Source organism: Cryptotermes secundus, unplaced genomic scaffold (assembly GCF_002891405.2).
Source record: "Cryptotermes secundus unplaced genomic scaffold, Csec_1.0 scaffold499, whole genome shotgun sequence".
Lineage (NCBI taxonomy): Eukaryota > Metazoa > Arthropoda > Insecta > Blattodea > Kalotermitidae > Cryptotermes > Cryptotermes secundus.
In genome coordinates this window covers 1129103-1149521 of record NW_019738354.1, presented here as the reverse complement: position 1 = coordinate 1149521, position 20419 = coordinate 1129103, and the positions used below count along the sequence as shown (strand labels likewise).

General features: G+C 41.8%; 2 protein-coding genes across 6 annotated transcripts; both read right to left on the bottom strand.

The window, feature by feature from the left end:
- Nucleotides 1-2428: 2428 nt before the first annotated feature.
- Nucleotides 2429-8997, bottom strand: LOC111870808. 5 transcript variants are annotated; one of them, XR_002843925.2, is made up of 4 exons: nucleotides 8728-8997; nucleotides 3264-3397; nucleotides 2786-2869; nucleotides 2429-2634 (listed from the first exon to the last, which is right to left on the bottom strand). XR_002843925.2 is itself a non-coding variant. In XM_023863364.2 (4 exons), exons 1-4 carry the CDS (start codon nucleotides 8729-8731, stop codon nucleotides 2525-2527), a joined length of 327 nt encoding a protein of 108 aa, XP_023719132.1. In that variant the 5' UTR covers nucleotides 8732-8991; the 3' UTR covers nucleotides 2429-2524. The 5 variants fall into 5 exon arrangements, 3 of the variants coding, with proteins under 3 accessions (XP_023719132.1, XP_023719131.1, XP_023719130.1); XR_002843924.2 differs by lacking the exon at nucleotides 8728-8997 and adding an exon at nucleotides 5349-5486; XM_023863364.2 differs by having other exon boundaries at nucleotides 3264-3392; nucleotides 8728-8991.
- Nucleotides 8998-9534: 537 nt separating this feature from the next.
- On the bottom strand, nucleotides 9535-19892 carry LOC111870782. Its single transcript, XM_023863309.2, has 4 exons — nucleotides 19680-19892; nucleotides 17446-17558; nucleotides 11438-11569; nucleotides 9535-10410 (listed from the first exon to the last, which is right to left on the bottom strand). Exons 1-4 carry the CDS (start codon nucleotides 19745-19747, stop codon nucleotides 10280-10282), a joined length of 444 nt encoding a protein of 147 aa, XP_023719077.1. The 5' UTR covers nucleotides 19748-19892; the 3' UTR covers nucleotides 9535-10279.
- Between the last annotated feature and the right edge of the window lie 527 nt (nucleotides 19893-20419).

Below are 20419 nucleotides of genomic sequence, written 5' to 3'. Positions count from 1 at the left end.
TTAGCGTAACTTAGTATCCGAGATAAGAGAGGATGATTTCACTTTCCTGCCTACATGACATTCTAATATTTTGCAGCATAATGTTCGGAGATGTTTATAGTCAAGTACTGTGAAGTGACAATGATCTCATCATGCTCATATCTGTTTGTCTCTTTGCTATAAATGACTTTGGAACTGTTTCATTTCCATGAAACTTCGCACACAGAACATTACACTGGAAATCACCCTATACGTTGCTTCATCAACAATACCAACACTTCCCCATGCGATGTTTTGTACTGGTACGAACACCAATTTCCAATCAGTGTACATCGCCAAATGCCGACCGAGCGACCGCCGCTTGTCGGCGAAATTAGTGCCAAATTTTACGGATAGAGGGTATCACATGGTCAGCGGAACGAATTCCCACGGCCGTTAATCTCGGATTGATAGACGGGAGCCGCCATTTCCTTGAAATAGCTCCTCAATTATACTCACGAGGCCGAGTCGACCCCGTTCCAGACCCACTACTCCTCAAAAAATTCAAACCCGGACCTCTAGATCTGTAACCAGGAACTCTGACCACTAGGCCACAGAGGCGGTCTATCGGTATATTTCGCTTGCGGACTAAAACCACGGAGTTTTTTTGTTGTTGTTTGTACATTGCTGAAGTAAGAAGTTATTTAACAACGGCTTTCGGCTACGTTATTGCATAAAGTCGATGAGGAATTATGTGATTAGAACATGAAGCTGACCCACTCTCCTCCTCTCATTCTGAAGTCACGAATGCTGGGAGATGTACCTCCACTCCACCAGACGTATTCATAGCACTAGGGGAGAAGTAACATATATAAGTCAATTTTGGTTTGTGAGACAGTGTTTTTGCATATAAATGACAGCGCACATTCACTTCAGACAATGATTAATTATAAACTATAATACTACAGCACTTTTTATTAACATATCCATGAGCAAGCTTTCACGATAATCTTACAGGGACCAGTTACTGTTCTGAAATGTTAGTGGTAAATTCTTGGATATCGGCTAAACTACCAAATAAAATCCAAAACTGATAGTAAAAATTTCAGTTTAATTTAAATCGTTGAAAGTTCCTTCAGTTTGTTTTCGTTCACCGTTTTGTGTTTATGTCATCATTGACAGCACCTCTGTAAAATTTCGCGTTCCGCCACTGACTCGTCTAAACACACCACTGCTTTGGACGTCACAGAATATTTACGAATCATGCGTCAGTTTGTAAGACATCAAAAGATAACGGAGTTAATATTCAACAACGACACTGATCTGAACAGTGTTTGAAATTAGTTCACATGCAAGGAATTTTATAAAAAAATATTTTCAGTACGTATAGTAGATTCACTACTGCCATGATGAACTTACATCTGACTGAAAGGTACTGGCCCACTATATCTGTAAGCAAACAGGCTTTTTTAATGCTGGTGGGGTGGGACTAAGTCCCTTGTACTGCGGTCACTTCTGGCCTATTGTACCGGCCCCAGATGATAGGTGAGGATGATTGTGGAGCAATTGGTGGAATGAAGATTGGCAGGGGAAACTGAAGTACTCGGAGAAAACCTGCCCCAGCGCTACAGTGTCCACCACAAATCCCACTTGACCAGACCCGGGATCGAACCCGGGACGCCGCGGTGGGAAGCCAGCGACAAACCGCTTCAGCCATGGCCTTAAACTGAGGCTTACTCATATGTTATTTGTGGTTCTCATGGCGGTGGAAATGAAGGTAGAAATATAAAGTTGTCCCTGTGCTTAACTAATTAAGCACTAAAGCGTATGGGGGAGTGGATCTATACATCCACATTTTCTTGACCTCGGCACTAATGGATGTAAGTGGTCAGCTTCACGCCCCGGCCGCTTTATCCCCGGGGAAAGAGACCCCGGTACCCATTCGATGGGAGGTTGGGTGGACCCAGAGCTGGTCCGGATGAAGTGGAGAACAGAAAATTCTTGACCCTACCGGGACTCTGACTCCTCCGTCGCCCACCCCGCAGCAAGTTGCTATACCGACTGAGCTATCCAGGCTCAAAGGTGACAATGAATAATACTATAATTTAATTTAGAATATGACGTCGTGTAGTATTTTCTGATACCTCTCTTAAATTTATTTGGCGGTAAGAGTCTGTTTATGATTTAGTGTGTGTTTTTATGCACCCACAGAAGTTGTAGTTACGCTCAGGATGTAACAGATGGCGTCACTCATCAGACGCCGGCAATATGCACATAGATATATACATATATGATTTCTTTTTCAAAATAAAATATACACGTACGTATATACATATTTTCAAATCTAGGACAAATAAAACGAATGAGAAAGAAATAAAGGAATGAGGATAACTGGAGACAAAAACTTCTTTAAGACTTGTAGAATTTTCAAAGGACCTTTTCTACTTGTACGATAAAGCTTCGAATACCGAATAGGCCATTCTATTTTATTTAACTGCGTGGACAATGCTATTTGGAATCCGAAGCAAGTCCCTAACATTATGGGTTCACTTATACTACGTATTCGCTACATCGCTAATGTAGTTTCTGATGACAAGGCCCCAGTCCTCGGTTGCTGTATCCCTGGACCGTTCACCACTAACGAATAGGGCGGCGGTGGTCCATTGTCTTTGTAAGCTGTAATGAATAATTGATTATTTTAAGAAACAAGAATGAGAAGTGTCTGCATCAGCAGATCAAAATTTGTACCGCAGAAATGGTTCATATGTCATTCTGATCAAAATATTCCAGTAGGATGACTTCACTCAGAACACTTCTTGTTTCTTACCGGGTGGAGGTTCCCATTGTCGCTGTTTCGGTGCTGTCATCGGCCAGCTTGTGTTTGTATGTCTTCGGAGAGCGGTCCGATTATCTGTAAATGAAATGCTAATTATTGAAAAGCAGCCTGTAACAGATATATACGTATGAACGCGCTGGCGAGGGCCAGCAACAATTATAAACGACAGACGCATCCTCTCGACAGAGAGGATGTTACGTAAGAACTATGAAAGCAACTTCTGAGTTAATTAAATTGCTGGTCGTGAGTCTCAAGGGGCTTGTCGCAAAGACGAACTGATTGGCTGTAAACACTAGCCGTAAAGTAATTCTGACTCTGATTCTGACCACAGTTCACCGTGCTTGCTGCTTGGCTTACTCTTTGACCACGAATATGGAAGCAGTGCATTCCTCCGGCCGTTGGTTAACTTTTGCCGGACTCCATCGCGTTACATTCCAGAAGTCAGTTCTCCTTACTTGAGTGCACTTACCAGCGACAAAGATGTCTCTGCGATGTTCCTTCGGAAACAAGATACTGACGAACCGGTAACAAGTGAACACAAAGCACACCATGAGGACGCTTGCCACCAGCGTTATGAAGAGGATCATCGAGGAAGAGACTGCTCTGGAAAATTGAGGCATAGTCAACACTTTCGTAACCGTATTCAGGAATGATTTGCAGAATAAGTTCTGTTACAAAATCACAGCGTTTCAGAGACTTCATAACGGTTACTAATCAAACAATCTTAGTTACAAATTCAGTCCGATTGGGGTTAGATTCTAGGTAGTAATTTTTTTAATCGCTTATTGGGTGGTGGAGTCCAGCTGGGTCCACTCGGCACGGCGGCCACTGATTGGCCTATTGTACCTGCCCCGGTTGATTATGATGATGGGGAATTTGGTGGAATGAAGATTGGAAGGGGAAACCGAAGTACTCGAAAAACCCCGCCCCAGGGCCACTTTGTCCGCCACAAATCCCACTTGATCAGACCCGAGATCGAACCCGGGCCGCCGCGGTGCGAAGCCAGTGACTTACCGCTTGAGCTATGGGGCGGCCTTCTAGGTGGTAAATGGATTTTACACGTACTTTGCAGTCAGCTTTGGGTTTCGTGGCATTCTAGCCAATGGGCGAGGCAGAGAAGCTGGAGTGCAATTAAACCAATCATCATGAACCAGTTCCGTGATCTAGAATATGTGGAGTTTTACCTCCACACAAACACAAAACTATTTCATAGTTTGTTAGTAAAGAAGAACCAGCGTTAAGTTTTTCTTTCATTTATTACACATTTTTAATAATCCTATAGATCGACATTATTGAGAAATTACGAAAAGTTATGACCTTAACTCTGTGACATGTATCCCGAACTGGATATGTCTAAGCTGTTACAAATCTTAAATGAAACGTTTAAAATCATCTTAAATTTGGAATAAAGTTTAGTTGTTGTTGTAGGGGTCAACATGTCACAATATATATATATATAAATGTAGACTGTTACAACTATTCTGACCTGCTGTCTGTTATATATATTCTTTGTGTTTTGCTACATTATGACAGTTCAAAACGTTCTGTATGTCCTCTGTATAAATTATATAAACTTTCAAAGTTGTAAAGCTCTTTTTGAATCACCCTGTATAGTAGTGGTAACAGTCTACATTTGTATTAAGGAGGTGTTTGGTTTGAATTCCTGCTGGGACAGTGGGTGTCCTTATTAAGGGTTTTCGTGGTTTTCTTCAATTTCTCCAGAAAATGCTGGTATATTCCCTGGATGAGGTCACTACCTACTTTTTCCAGATCCTTTTCAATTCGTCATTCATGTATCGTCCCACCATTCAAGCTATATAGTCTAGATCCGGACAGCGTCGCAAAATAACCCGTTTCCAAACAACAAACAGAAAATGCAAATTTATGAAGGTAAACATTAAAGCTATCCCTGTAACAGGCCGTGGAGGTCCATAGGGTTGTGAGACGTCGAGGATCCCACATTTTCTAGACAGTCGACTCATAGATGGTGGTAAGGTTGTCAGCCCTACGCGCCGACCGCCCTTAACCCCCAAGAATATTCCAAGAATATTCCTGGTACTCATTTCTGTTAGAGGCTGAGTCGACCCAGGGCCATAGTGCGGCTGGAAGGATTAGGTGAATTAAAAAATCCAGTGATCTCATCGGGATTCGACCCCATGATCTTCCGGCTTTACTTTATCAAAATGCCTGAAAAATATTCTAACTGACGTATATGTGTTAAATAACCAGAATTAAGTAACTGTAGAGAACAAGAGTCCATCAGAAGCTGAGAGTCATATTCTACAAGTCGTTTGCCTTTCAAAGAGCCAAGTCGTTCATTACCATGTCCAAAGTATCCCTCCACCAGCCCCTCACCTGAGATACTTATACACCTAGTCCAGAATAAATTCCTTTAAGATTCAATTTACGTGTATCTATGCGGGTGCCTCCCAAGTAGTCATTCGTCTGAGTTTTCTGACAAAAATTCTGTATGTGTTTCTCATATCTCCCACGAACGCTGCATAACCTGTTAACTATTTTATAAGCTTGTTGTATTTACTCCGTGATTACTTACTTTGCATTATCATGTCCATCTTTACCACGTATGTTTTGTTGTACTGAATTGTCTTTCACTAGAATAAGTAGTTCAGTTTCGCATTAACACCACAGACGCGCGTAGCTCTCAACTATCTGAACACGAGATTGACTCGCGTCGTTTACCACATGCCCACGTTTGCGTCTAATTTAAGGAACCCTGAAGGCGCTCCTACCAGATTTCTTATCGTGCTGAATTATATTTTAATATCCTCAGCAAACAGTGGCGTCAGCACGTTCTGTTTGGCTTTGCATATCCTTTGGAAGTTTATATCATTGCAACTACAGGGTGATGTGTCTGAATGACGTCAGGATTACTTCATTCTGCGAGGTCTCTTAACACCAAGCTCACATTCATACAATGCGAATTTTTGTCACAAACGAGGTTTTGTCAACTGATTCGTGACAGAACCATCATCCGCATTGTGTCAAGGAAATATCTTTATGGAGCAGGGTCGTGTACTTAGAAGCTTATAAGTGCTCAGATAGGAAATCGCGCGCCTTATATGGAAATGAAAAGCCGGCCAGTCTCGAAGCTGAAGAATACTGTCTTCTGGTATATAACGCCATGTAGTCCTTTGAAATATGTCGCCTACATTGTCAGCGCTGGTATAAACCTCGGCTTATTCAACCTTGAACATTGAGGTGCTATTTCCTCCGAGACGTCGATGTACTTTCAATGAACTACATGACATTATATTCCAGAAAGTAGTAAAGCTAAAGGTAAAGGTATCCCTGTAACAGGCCGCGAAGGCCCATAGGGTTGTGAGACGTTGGGGCTTCCACATTATCTAGACAATCGGCTCGCAGATGGCAATAAGGTTGTCAACCTTACGCACCGGCCGCCCTTTACTCCCTGAGTCGAACCCAGGGCCATAGTGCACCTGGAGGGATTAGGTGAATTGAAAAATCCAATGATCTCATCGGGAATCGAAACCGCGCCCTTCCAACTTGTAGCGTAGTGCCACAACCAACTACGCTACAGCGTGCCTCCATCCCGGAAGATACACGTAGTACCGCTGTGAGAACCTCAGAACCCTCGCACTTAGCTGCTGATATGTATACTCGTTACTGTGTACGTCATTCCTGCGACATGAATTGTCAAATTCCGTCTGAATATTTGTGCTTCACACGAGACAACTGGATATGCGCGCTAATGAGCAGAATATTTGTTCTACTTTACACGTGCACAAGGCTGACAGTGTACAAACATGCACGTTATGTAAGGCCCATACGTATATCCATGAAGGCTACTCTGTAATTTAAGGGTCATACGTCGAGAAGAGAAGCATACTTATCAAGGCAATATAAGGAGATAAAAGTACAGGTCGTACATATTGATCCTGCTTGGAATTTCTGTCGTAAACAGGTTTTACTGTAATAAAATGCTTTCACTTTACAGCTAGCCTTCAGATAAATTACCAGACGGCTACAACGCTCTACACTCGTATTCGGTATGTAATGGTAAATTTAACCCTGTGCTGAATTAATTAAGCATCACGCCTTGAAGACGTATGGGAGAGTGTTGGTATGGCTCCACGTGTTCTAAATGTCAGCTCCACTTTACCATCAGTGAAAGGGCCGCCGGTTTCCAGTATATAGGAGGCTGGTTGGCTTCAGAGCCGGTACGGACTCTGTGGATAGAAGAAAATTCCCTGACCCTGCCGGGAATCGAACCACGACCGTCCAGCCCGTAGCCCGTTGCTGTACTGAGCTATTTCGGATCGCTCCCTTCAACCGTGTGCCCGGAGACCTGATATTCTGATTGAGATTTTTCATTGTTCTTTTCATTCCCTCCAAGAAAATACTGTGATAGTAACTCAAACTAGGCCACAACCACTCATTTTTTTTCCTTGGCACTACAGCCCCAGTGGGCCTAGGCCTACCTTCATGAACTTCTCCGTTTCACTTCGGTTTTTCTAGATCTTACACATTCGGTAGGACTCCTTGGGCGGGTGATCAGCTCATCGCAAGGCCTCTACCTGTACACAAACACAGAAAAACGCACACACACAAACTAAACATCCATACCCTGAGTGGGATTCGAACCCACGATCCAGGTTTCCAAGCGAGCGAAGACAGTGCATGCCTTAGACCGCTCGGCTACCGTGACCGGCCACAACCACTCATTTACACGTCTTTTATAAGTGATCGTTCACTTGCCTTTCTACCATTCGACTCTATATTACCCACGATATTGACAGCATCGTTAAGTAAACCATAGATAAATATAACAAAGTATATACAAACTCATGTCGTCATATTCATAAAAGCTAAGACATTTATAGTATAGCCGGTAGCCTTCCGTACGATGAATGGAATATAAATTTTAATTCGGAATAAGTTAAGTAGGCAAAGAAAACCTACTATACTTGATGGAATAATCAATTTCTAAAGCAATGGCTCGGTAAACACAGCCTAAAAGCCGGAACAGCAGCAGAAGCGGAAGTTAATTTGCTAGGCAACGACACGCAAACACCTGTTTCCGCGGCAACGAATATTAACAAAGGCATTTCCGTGACGACCAAGAGAACAACAGAGGACAATTACCTGTTCGACATGGTGTCTTATATTCGGACCGCCTGGCAGTTATAAAACGGACTTCATTCGTCAATTCGTGAGTGGTAGAGATCAGTCCGAAGTTCTTCAGAGAGATTGTAGACATGCGTCTTTCAGAAGGAGTTCAGTGTGTGAGCTGTTATAATTGACTGTAATTGTAAAGAAGTGCCAAAAACCCAGTCATCAAATCCAGAACCCATTGTGATTAGTCACGCTAACCCCTTACACGTGATAGTACTTTAAGTTATTTAAGTCTACATCGATTCATTTTCATCTGACAAATAGTAGGTCCACCAGTACACGTGCATACTCTATAATGACTGATTATCAAGCCTGTTTATATCCCTATAACGTTCTGGATTCGCATTTGAGAGCTATACTTTCTTAAGGTCCATTTTAATTTTTTCTTCTTCTCTATGTCCAAGGATTTCACATGATCCTAGCAAAATTTTGTTTAAAATATTCACACATCCATGTTAAATACCTACATTATAAGAGGTTATGGGAAACATTAATCGTCTGCTTTCCATTGATACGACACGAACCGCTTAGAAAACGAAAAAAATTAGAGGGACTCACAGACAAACAGACAGAAAGATGATCTCATAAGACTCCTTAGAAAAATTATGGAGGGGATACACAGAGAGTAAGGAAATCTCATAAGTCTCATAACCCTAAAAATTATGGGGGATACAGATGGACAGACACAGACGGATACACAGACAGCAAGGTTATCTTATAAGCCTCCTTTAATTTTTTTTCGAAGTATGGAATGTGAAATAAAAATGAAAAGTTCTTACACATTTCCTTGTGTACATGATCTTCGAATGCACAGATGCCTATCTTACTTCAAACAAGATAAGTTCTTCTCTTGATGTGTTCTCTGTTCTTGCTTTCCAAACAGAACAGCTCACTGAAACTTCACGTTCCCTATCTGGGTGAAACACTAACACCATCTGACTCCTGTTGCGACAAGCAGCAGGCCTTCTGCGATGTTTTCATTGTATAACACAACTGCCGTCGCAGTGCACTTCAAGTGGATTCAATTCAACCAGTCCTCGTGACACCTGTCAGTGCCTTAATTTATGAACTGTGTTTCCGAAATGAAGATGCCCTGCTGAAACAGGGTGTGTAAAAATTATTTTACTTTACAGTATTGCGGGGTATCTGGGCTTTGCATGTCATCAAATATAGATAAACAGAACCCGTTTTTTTTAGAATCAAAATCTTCTGTCGTCAGGTCAGGGATACCTCAGTAGTCCACTGGACCGCTGGATCAGCGGAGGCCATGGCGAATGAAAGATGATTAGAAATGATTGATTGTCTTTGAAAAGTGCTGAAGTTAGTACTTCCTGAAGTGTTCTGCTTTGGGACAAAATGATCTTTAGTTTGGTGAAAGTCAAAAGATGTTTCGGAAGAACATAACATCTCCATCTTCACGGTTAAAGTTGAAGGCAAACAAAAGAAGAGTAAGAATCAGACAACAAGAAGAGAGCTCTGCTCTAGAACTCTTTATAATAACAACATTGAGAAAATTAAACCCTCTTTACTTTCTACTTTAGCTTTATCGTCCCCCCCCCCACGTGTTATTAGGCCATTTGTGCTTGAATTGCACTGCAATTTTGAACACTGATGAAGCAGGCTCTAGGTCATTTTCTTACGTCATATTATTTTTATATAAAAAGAAAGTCGACTGGTAAGTGACATTTAATTCCTTCTGTCACCACACAAGTGCATAATTTTTGTAATTCACAATCGAAAATCTAATGTCTCGGATCTCCAGCAGTCGCAATGTTCCCGTTCCTAAATATCGGTTCAGTGTCACAGTACAATGAAATCGACGGTGCTGGGAATAATCATAGACATTTGTTCGCTTTTTCTATCTCATTTTTTCGAATTCATTATACATAGTCTCCCTTACTCCTCTGTTGACACTATGTAACCTCTTCAGTTTATTCAATGTAGTCAGATAAGCAACAAATGAATCAGTGAGTTGCGATTGGATCGAAAGTTGGGTCGATCCGAGGGACTTTGTTAGGTAAAGGGAAGTACGCATTTATCTCTATATATATTTACGTAATTGTTCTCTTGCATTGCACATTACTAGTCAGTGTCTTTATTCGTCTAATTCATGCTCCTTAACACTATAAACACACGAAAGAAACACACGCAAACACAGTCCTCGGTGTGGAAACCTTTCAACCAACAGCTACACGAGCTTCGGTGCCTTGAAATATGTTCCTGCCATTGGCTTCAGCCGTAACTGCTCCAGAAACTCCTTCGCTCCGGTGAATTTACTATTACAAGAACGCACGTAACCTGGAAGTGGCCTCTCTCAACAGTCCACCGCGGCTACAAATGTAAAGTCCGTGAACTGCTGTTTGTGTGGTTCTCTGTGATTGCAGTTGGTAGTCCTTGCTCCTGAGTCGGCAAAGGTTGCAGTGTCAGAGATGAGTAAGACGGAGGAGGATCTTCGTTGTAGGCTGTGCATAAAAGAGAAAAAGTATAAATTTCATAAAACTATCCAGAATGAAACGGGATACCAAATAATTATCAGTTCAGCGACATAACAGTTTATGTTCATGGTTTGTTCCCGCTACGAAAATTAAAACTACTCATCCGAAATATTTGTCTGGCCTCCCTGATATCATTTGTCTTTCGATTTGTAGGTCTGTGGATATAACCGCTTCAGAATTACATTTCCAGGTATTATTTCCAAATGTTATGGATATCTGTTGTGATTAATCTTAGTATTATGCTGATGATAGTGACCGCGCGGCCTAAGGCAGTGGTTCCCAACCTTTGTCAGACTAGGGCCCGGTAAATTATTTTTTTCTATAAGACGAGGGCCCGGTATAATTGATGCCAGGGCCCGATACAGGGCCGTGGCCCGACGGTTGAGAAACACTGGTCTAAGTCATGAACTGTCTTCGCTCGCTCGAACACTGGGATCGTGGATTCGAATCTCGCTCAAGGCATGAATATCTGTATGTGCGTTTATTGTGCTGTCCTATGTATAAGTAGCGGCTTTGCGACGGGCTGTTCACTTGTTGAAGGAGTCCTACAGTCTGTGCAACAAGATCACGTGACTGAAGAAGAGGCCAGGGCCCAGCAGGGGTCTGTAGAGCCGTTGATGAATGAATGAATGAATGAATGAATGAATCATAGTACTGTAGCATATTACTTATAATGTTAGCAGTTTCTCCGAGATATTTTAATTAGACCCTATGTTTATTGTCGTAATTTCAGAAGCGGCCATGAGGAAATTCATTTCTGTAACCTTAATTTTTCTGATTGGTTCTTTTATTAAGATCCAGTGTTTAAATCCCTAAAAATGCATTAGTATGCCTACTATGACGTAATAGCAGAGCCCCATGAGCTCTGTAAGAGCGAGGTGTCTCGTTTCTTTTAGAAAACTGGACAGAACGACTAAGTGTTCTTACTGGTGTGACATCGGGGTCTTGTCTGAGTTGACTAATTTTCAGATTGGGCAACCTTCTGTTACTGTACCTGGCGGCAAACTCTCGTAAGATGGAGGCTGCTCCGAAACTGCGCAGTACTCGGAACACTCACAACGAGGACACGTCATTGACATAGGAGCGGCAGCATCGATTATTGCCACAGTGGACAGGCTTCTGGCGGCTGAAAACGAGAGCAGTTGATTCGTATTGTGAACACTCTTAGGATTATAAAGCGGTTCCTCAAATATCTCAGGCCCTCGACCACACAATTCTTTATCAATTACAGTTAGGAAAGTGGAAGGAACAAGTTGATGATTCCGTAAATATTTACATCGTCATTATGTTGGTCACCGTCCACTGCCTACTCCTCTGAATTCTGTCCTCTGCCATTTTCGACAATTGGAGATTCATTCTGGACACGACACGCTTGTATTAAACACTGCATCACTATCACGCCACGATTATATTCAACTCTACCTGTCGTTATCATGACACTTATTTTGGACACTGTTTATTGCCCAGTCGTTTGGTGCTTGACTGATACATTTGACGCTGTATCGTTTTCATCATAAAGAGCAGATGTCATTTTCGCAACTTGGCTGATTCTAGGCAGAAGATGGTGGCCATTATGCTCTTCCGAAACTCTGATATTCACCTACCAGATTACAAGACGGCGTAATTGCTCAGAAGACAAAATTATTGTGGCATGTAGTCCCTTTGCTAGGCAACGACCGCAAAATAAGAAGCTATACAATAGCAATTGCTAAGTAATGGCTCTGTAAACAACGACCTTTGCTAAGTAATGACGGCATCAGACACGCACGCAACAATATAAAAACTGTTGGAAGCGGTTTTCTCTATGCTGTACGTGCTGAGGCTATATAATGAAGGCCAGCTGCCTTTAGAGCAGAGTGCGGAGTCTTGAGACGACAGTAAGCAGGGTAGGGGGTTGATGTGAGGTGGTCTCCAGCGTGAGAGTTAGTGGAATGGAGTGAGTTGATTAGTGAGTGGGTTAGTTAGAGGACTGCTGTGGTTCGGTATTTTGTGAGCTGTTGCTTTTAGAAGCTGGTAGCTGAGGCACGGGAACAATTCAAGAATCTTAAAGGAAGGGGAAGGTTCACCATCGAAAGCCGTTGGCAGGCAACGACTGATGAAGACACAGCAGTCTGAGAAGATTTAAATGTATTCTCTAGTGAACTGAAGAGTGTGTGAATTAACGATAGCGCCGTAGTTACTTGTAGTTACGGTCAGTAAGTGTTCAATAAAGCGGCCTCCGTAGTCTAGAGGTAACGTTCCCACCTCATGACTCGTGGTACGCGGGTTCAAACCCGGCGGAGGTCGTGGAATTTTTACGGGCGGAAAAATTCAAGGAACAAGTCCTCCGGGAGGGACTTTAAGCCGTGGGTCCCGTGTCGTAGCTTTACGGCACGTAAAAGAACCTCATATCTCCAAAGGAGGTCACTGAACCAAATTCAAGGACGTTTCCCGCCCAACAGCAGTTTCTAACGCCTCTGATAGATTGGGGAAGCATTATAGATACCGCCAAGCCAGTAGAGGCCGAACTCGCTGGCTCGGTCGGGACTGATGGTAAGCACCAATATCGGTTGGGTATAGAGACTGGTAGAATATCATAGAGGGAAGCACAATGGACCAATACAGGTCTAAGTGCATGGGGAAGCCCACCCTCTCCAATAACTAACTAACTAACTAACTAACTAAATAAGTGTTCAATAAATCCATTTACCATTCCAGCCCCCATCTGTGGCCACTCATACACATAACAATATGAATCTTTACCGCTGTGGAAAACTCAGATCTTACATATATACGTATTTACGGAACGTAGACCTTTCTGTGCGTTATTCTGCGAGAATAGGATACAGTTTTCTTTATTGGTAGTAATCATTAAGTTGAAGAAAGCAGTCTTCTGGGATTTGGCACCGTGTATATGTGGTGTTAACCGACGTTTCGGAGGAACATATCGCCTCCATCTACAGGAATATAAGAAATCTGCAAGCGAAGAGACCGTGAGAACCGGTAAAAGCAGACAACACCAGTCTGCTTTTACCGGTTCTCACGGTATCTTCGCTTGCAGATTTCTTATATTTTTCTTCTACCCTGAAGATGGGTGCGATACGTTCCTCCGAAACGTCGGTTAACACCACATATACACGGTGCCAAATCCCAGAAGACTGCTTTCTTCATAGTCACCGCCGTGAAAGCCTCAAATCTTACACAATCATAAAGTTATTTGACCTAAAGGGGTTAACAGATTTCTAGACGAAGAACAGCAGAACAAATTGAATGCGATAACTATTCGTAAGCGTTGAAGAACTGAAGTGAAAATAAGTCGCTCATCATGACTTAGTCTCTGTTTTGTTTCTGTTGAATATAAATTATCAGTTTCGCATCAGATTGTCGTCTGAGATAACTGTTTCTGTGCAGGCCTGCTCATGCTGTTTGTTAAAACAATGACGAAACACTGATTGTTCACAATTTTCGCTTAAGTATAGAAATATCACGTCATTTGGACCGAAGGGGGATGAAGTGACAGGAGGTTGGAGAAAACTGCATAATGAGGAGCTTCATAACTTGTACTCTTTCCAAGTATAATTAGAATGATCAAGTCAAGGAGGATGTGATGGGCAGGGCATGTAGCACGAATGGGGAGAAGAGGAATGCGTATAGGATATTGGTGGGAAGGCCAGAAGAAAAGAGGCCACTGGGAAGACCAAGGCGTAGGTGGGTAGACAATATTAAAATGGATCTTATAGAGATAGGATGGGATGGTATGGATTGCATTGATCTGGCTCAGGATAGGGACCAGTGGACGGCTCTTGTGAGCAAGGTAATGAACCTTCGGATTCTGTAAAATGCCGGGAAGGTCTTCAGTAGCTGCAGATTTGGCTTCTCCTCAAGAAGGGCTCAGCTCCATTAGTAAGTAAGTAAGTAAGTAAGCAGTATCACCGGCCACACCATAGCTCAAGCGGTTAGTCGCTGGCTTCCCTCCGCGGTGGCCCGGGTTTCGTTCCCGGGTCTGGTCAAGTTGGATTTGTGGTGGACAATGTGGCGCTGGGGCGGGTTTTCTCCGAGTACTTAGGTTTCCCCTGCCAATCTTCATTCCACCAAATTCTCCATCATCATAATCACCCGGGACAGGTACAGTAGGCCAATCAGTGGCCGCCGTGACGAGTGGACCCAGTTGGACTCCACCCCCACTAAGCAAATTAAAAAAAGAAGAAGTAATATCACACGTCACAGCTATAACAGTTTTCTTTTTCCTCGCCGTCGTTGTGGCCACACGTTGAGAGGCACCTTATGACTGACATTCTTGTGGCGAGCCTCACTTTGACCGTACACTTTGGAACTTAACTACTTTCAGACTCTGATCTGATGGTAATGCACCTGTTACTCACTCTTACTTGCTGTATTAACACTGTTGAGGGTTGATCGCTCTTTGTCTACTTAGGTCCTCCAGCAGCAGATACTAATTCTAGAGGGCAGGAGTTGTTCATGGGCGCCAGTAAACAAGATGGGCTTACAGAATTTAGTTTGTCTAGAGTGGAAGGGAAAAGGTGAAGACCCGTAGTCAGTGGGATAGAGATGACATTTCGTCTCAGAACTTAAGGAGCCTTGCTTCGACTACACGGTAGGAAACAATCACTTCGATTACATGTAATACTTACACGAAACTATCAGTTTTATTATGGTCACTGATTGGATTACAGATGTATCTCTCATTACGGCACGAGTTTCACTTTAATATTATATTTCAACAATGATCACACTTGTTAATACTTTGTTACACTGTCGGTCCTTGTAGGCTGACCTGATAACTTGAGTTTTAACAATTACTTTTTGTAAATGCATACCACAAAGCGACGCAGTTTTGTGTCTCTACCACGCTAGAATTAGATGACTCTTGTTGGAGGGGTACCGTCCGTTGTAACCAGATTCTGTAAGCCGTCGACTTCAAACCACGTTGCCTCCCATACCTTAGCCTGATTGGTCATATTTAAATTTTTTGGGGTTCACAACATTAATTATTTCGACAAATGGAATTTATCTGTTAGCCAGCTGGAAAGCTTAGACTTGCAACAAACTTTAACAATAATAACTGCTTTGTCAGCTCGCGTAGGCAAATTATCTAGCCAACAGCTCACTTATACTGGGTTTATCGATGTCTGAATTATTTATATGTTGAAATACATGCTAGTTTTTTTTTTAATTCGCTTGGGGGATGGGTGGAGTCCAGTTGGGTCCACTCGGCACGTCGGCCACTGATTGGCCTATTGTACCTGCCCCGGGTGATTATGATGATGAAGAATTTGGTGGAATGAAGATTGGCAGAGTAAACCGAAGTACTAAAAGAAACCTGCCCCAGCACCACTTTGTCCCCCATAAATCCCACTTTAATAGACCCGGGCTCAAACCTGGGCCGCCGCGGAGGGAAGCCAGCTACTAACCACTTGAGCTATAGCGTGGCCTACATACTAGATTAGCACAAGAATGGATATAAGTTACCATATAAGAATGAAATTATGTCTCCTTATTTCTTGTCTCCATATAAACCTAAATCGTGATTAACATAACTGGCGATCGTTGCAAATAGTGATCATTTACGCAGCATGTCTACAAATTGTGCATGAAATATTTTGGTGTTTTGAAGCAGGGTTACTAACTTGATAACAGTGTATATCAAAGAGAGACTAATAGTCAATTTATGCAACTTCTGTGTACTGGAAGCGTAACTTCATGCAGCAGAACGCTTGTCGAGAAGCTGATAGTATTTTAGCTCATTAATACATTTTTCGCATTTATTGGAACCGAAGTCTCTTTACCGCCTTCAAAAGATTACGCCACTGGACACTATCCTAACCTGATCCATTTCACATCCCACATTCTACTTCAAAATAGATTTTTATTGTGTAAGATTTGAGCCTTTCACGGCGGTGTCTATGAAGAAAGCAGTCTTCTGGGATTTGGCACCGTGTATATGTGGTGTTAACCGACGTTTCGGAGGAACGTAACGCCTCCATCGTTGTTTACCTCCCATACATTACGTACAATTCTCCGTATGATGAGGTTCAAATTATTCCATTAATTATTGGGCCTCCTATACAATTTTATAATGAAACATTGAAATTTACTATTTGTCGACGGATACGTATGTAAAGGGGAACCAGCGACTGATTCGATATTAAAAAACATCAACCAAATTTAAAAAAAAATTAATTTTGTTTTTTATATATGATTTTTATTGGTTTTAAATAACCTACTTATTGTTATATTTTAGCGTCCTGTTGCACTGACTCATGTCCATGATTTATGCTTACCGTCTTACAGTGCACACACTTTTTCACCTTACTCTTCTCTTTTGCACTATATGTTTCAGCACTAATGTGCCATCTTCAGGTGTGTGTCTATGCACGTCAAACTACTGCACTGCATGCTATGACGTCTTCATTCTAAAATGACTAAAATGCGTATTCGTCATGTATAACAATAAATTCTAAATATTAAAACCTTTCAGGATTCGTCATCCATACGTCGTATCTCAATGCCCGAGTCACGCCAGTCCTCCTCTGTGGGAGCACTCTTCCTACATTCATGTGTACGAGTATATTGTGCTCTGTGTTGTGTCTTGCTCCTGTGACTGCCTGCGTTATACACTTATTGTATTCTTATTGCAAATTATCTTAAATGATTTGTGACATTGTATCAAATTTTGCGTACTGCAGTTCAGTGGTGTACGTTTGTTAAAGTGTGTTTGCCTGATGATGGCCACTAGTGGCCGAAACATGTAGCAGAACTATATCTGGACATTGTCCTTGAAGTTCTTTTATTGTTGTGTTGTGACGGTCAAATAAATAAGTTATATAAATTTATAGGACTTATTTTATAGTTATGGACACTTTTTTCATATTATCGTTATATTTTTATTGAATTATCTGTATTTTTCAGATCTTGTCTCGTTTTAAGTTTTTTCCTGTAATTGGTTTTCTTGCTGTTATCACGATTTTTAATAAAGTAACTGGGCTTTTGCACAGTACTTACGTGTGAGTTCAGACTCCCTGTTTTGCTGTACGCACCAAGCGCAGAATTTGAATAAGAATATAAACACAACAATTGCCACTGTCAGCCATATCCACACCTGTGTCATGTCGTAGCTGTGAACAGAGGGAATTAAAAGAAGTGGAAGCATAGCCCTCAAAGCGACGCTAATAAAAGTGTAGGATGTCTTGTATTATGAAGAGACAACCGCTTGTTGGACTATTCTGTAATATTTATTATAGTTGCACAGTATACAGATGCATTTCGGTTTGAAGAATTGAAGACTAACAGTATAGTACCAACAATATTACTGCTTGCAACACCCATACGACTCTCTGTTAATAAATCAAAGTTACATTGCGACTGACGGTCAGTCAGTGAATCTTAGTGTCGAGCCCAATCTGAGACTCATGACCAGATATTTATAATTGTTTGACAGTTTAGGTCTTCTAATTGTGGGCCGCACTCTCTGACAAGAGGACGGGTCTGTCTTTTGTCAGAGTCATTGTCTATAGTAGTAAGTCATTTGTCATAACGTAAAGGATATTTACATTTTATATATTAAACATGATAATGAATGTATTAAATATATAAAAGACCTCTGTCAGTCCAGGCTCGGTACAATCCCACGTGGAGGCGGGGTCGAATACCTCCATCGTGACCCTGCGAGTCGTAGGAGGCGACGAAAAGGGAAGTCTCAAATCTGAGACAGTAAAATATGGTCGTGAGTCTCGAGGGACTCGGACCCGAGAAACACTGGGCTGGCAAGGCCAGTAGCATGGTGCTAAGCAATGATACTTGTGTTGTCAATGTAACGTTTGCTTGAATGTGGGCAGTTCCCAGAAACGTTTCCAGAACGGCTTATCTTGCCTGGTACATAAGCACTGTGAAGTTCCATAACCGCAGTTGGAGCTCTCAATATGTAATGATATACATATATAAGTACAGGCACAAAAATGCTCATTTGGACCTTCGTACAACTAGTATTTTAAAGATATAACTATGATGCTTATTTGGCCGCGCCATAGCTCAAGCGGTTAGTCGCTAGCTTCCCATCGCGGCGGCCCGGGTTCGATCTCGGGTCTGGTCAAGTTGGATTTGTTGTGGACACAGTTGCGCTGGGGCAGGTTTTCTCCGAGTACTTCGGTTTCCCCTGCCAATCTTCATTTCACCAATTGCTCCACAATCACCCTCACCTATCACCTGGAGCTGGTACAATAGGCCAGAAGTGGCCGCAGTACAAGGGACTTAATCCCACCCCACTAGCAATAAAAAAAATATACCCATTTTCCTATAACTTTTTACTGTTTAGGAAGGCCAGCGAGGATTCTAAGTAATAATTAGGTCTACTACAGTATCTTCTTAAGTGGCCGGATATTTGCAAACAGTATCTTACAACGATTTTTCTAGGAATACAATATTTTCACCTTTAATTCTCGGCCTCGGTTATTGTTAGATATATCGTCGCCAACTGATTACTAATGCTACTTTGGCGACGTCAGAGATGTACAGTATTCTAATTTTTTTATGGAACAGAAGCTTTTTATCTTTTTATCTCCTGGTAGGAAAAGTAGAACCAGATGGAATGTGTTTCCATTTAAGATTTACATGTACTTTGTGACAGTCATGTGTGAGTTATGGTCATAGCAAACACACTCCTTCACTTTCAGAACGTCTACATGGTTGACCCTTCCTCCTGTTCAGTTTCAAGCCAGATTTCATTTTCTTCCATATTGCGTCGGTAATGCCCTACAGCTATACTCATCTGAAACCTTTACATACTCACAGCTGGCAATACTGGCTTCGTGGATTTTCTTAATTTTTCAAACGGTAACTCTTATGACTAGAGTTGTTGGTATGTCCGGTTCGAATCCCGATCTGGACATTGACTATCCCGACCGAATCTTTTTGTGGTTCCTCTCAGTACCTCTAGGCAACTGCTTCTGTAGTATCTTAAATTAAGTCACAATCACTTCTCATCCAATTCTTGTTCACTTTCTTCTTTAACTACCGATACGTCATTAAATAAATTCTAGAAAATTGAAATAAAATAGTCATTTTCAGAGGCAGTTTCATCACCTCACATTCTCATAAGCTACATTCCTAATACTTATCCCAGTATTTTTATCCTATCTCCTTGTTCTTCCAACTGACTATTTTCCGAAATGTCTTTCGCCGATATTCGCCTAGTTTCCCACACCCTAGCTAATAAACCCAAGGGACAAGTAATACTGTACCTGCCTGCCTCTTTAGTAGGGCTAGCTGTTGTAGGGCTTGACGTTTCTCCGGAACTTGTCGATGTCATTTTTCATTGCTTCTTTCTTCTTAGAATGAATCCGCTCATAAGAATCACCAAACTCATGAATCATTACACATTTCTGCTACACTTGCTACTGTCACAATGGTCACTAAGTTTCTTCTTGAACCTGGCTACAGTATCGTTATCAAATTTTATCAGTTGCCTTTCAATTTATCTATAGATAAAACAGGAGGTAGTCGTGAAGAGAGAGGCACAATAATGCTGAAACTGTCTGTAACCCCTTTTACTTATTCCTCTATACATATCTCTAGTGTTCTTGTTCTTACTGTTCATTGCAAGCACATCTGTTTTGTCTTTCAGATATTTCCGATTTTTATTCTTGAAATGCCCGCTGGTTTCGCGTCTTACATTGTTCAGATTATCCCCATTTAACTCGCTTGGATCCTGTAACCACTGCAGTTTGGCTTGTTTCATCATCCTTCGTCGAACAATGGCTTGTGCTTCTTCAGTTCATAACGACCTAGAATCCTTTTGGCTGAAATTTTCATATTCTCTCTAATAGTTTCCCAAGTTGTATTAAAATCCATTCAGTGTCTAAGTTCTTCAAAGCTGAGAACCCATTTGAGATTTCAATACGATACTGCTCTTTACCATCTACATATTTTAATATCTTGAGATTGAACCTCTCCATATGAATTATGTGCGTTGTTTTTTACT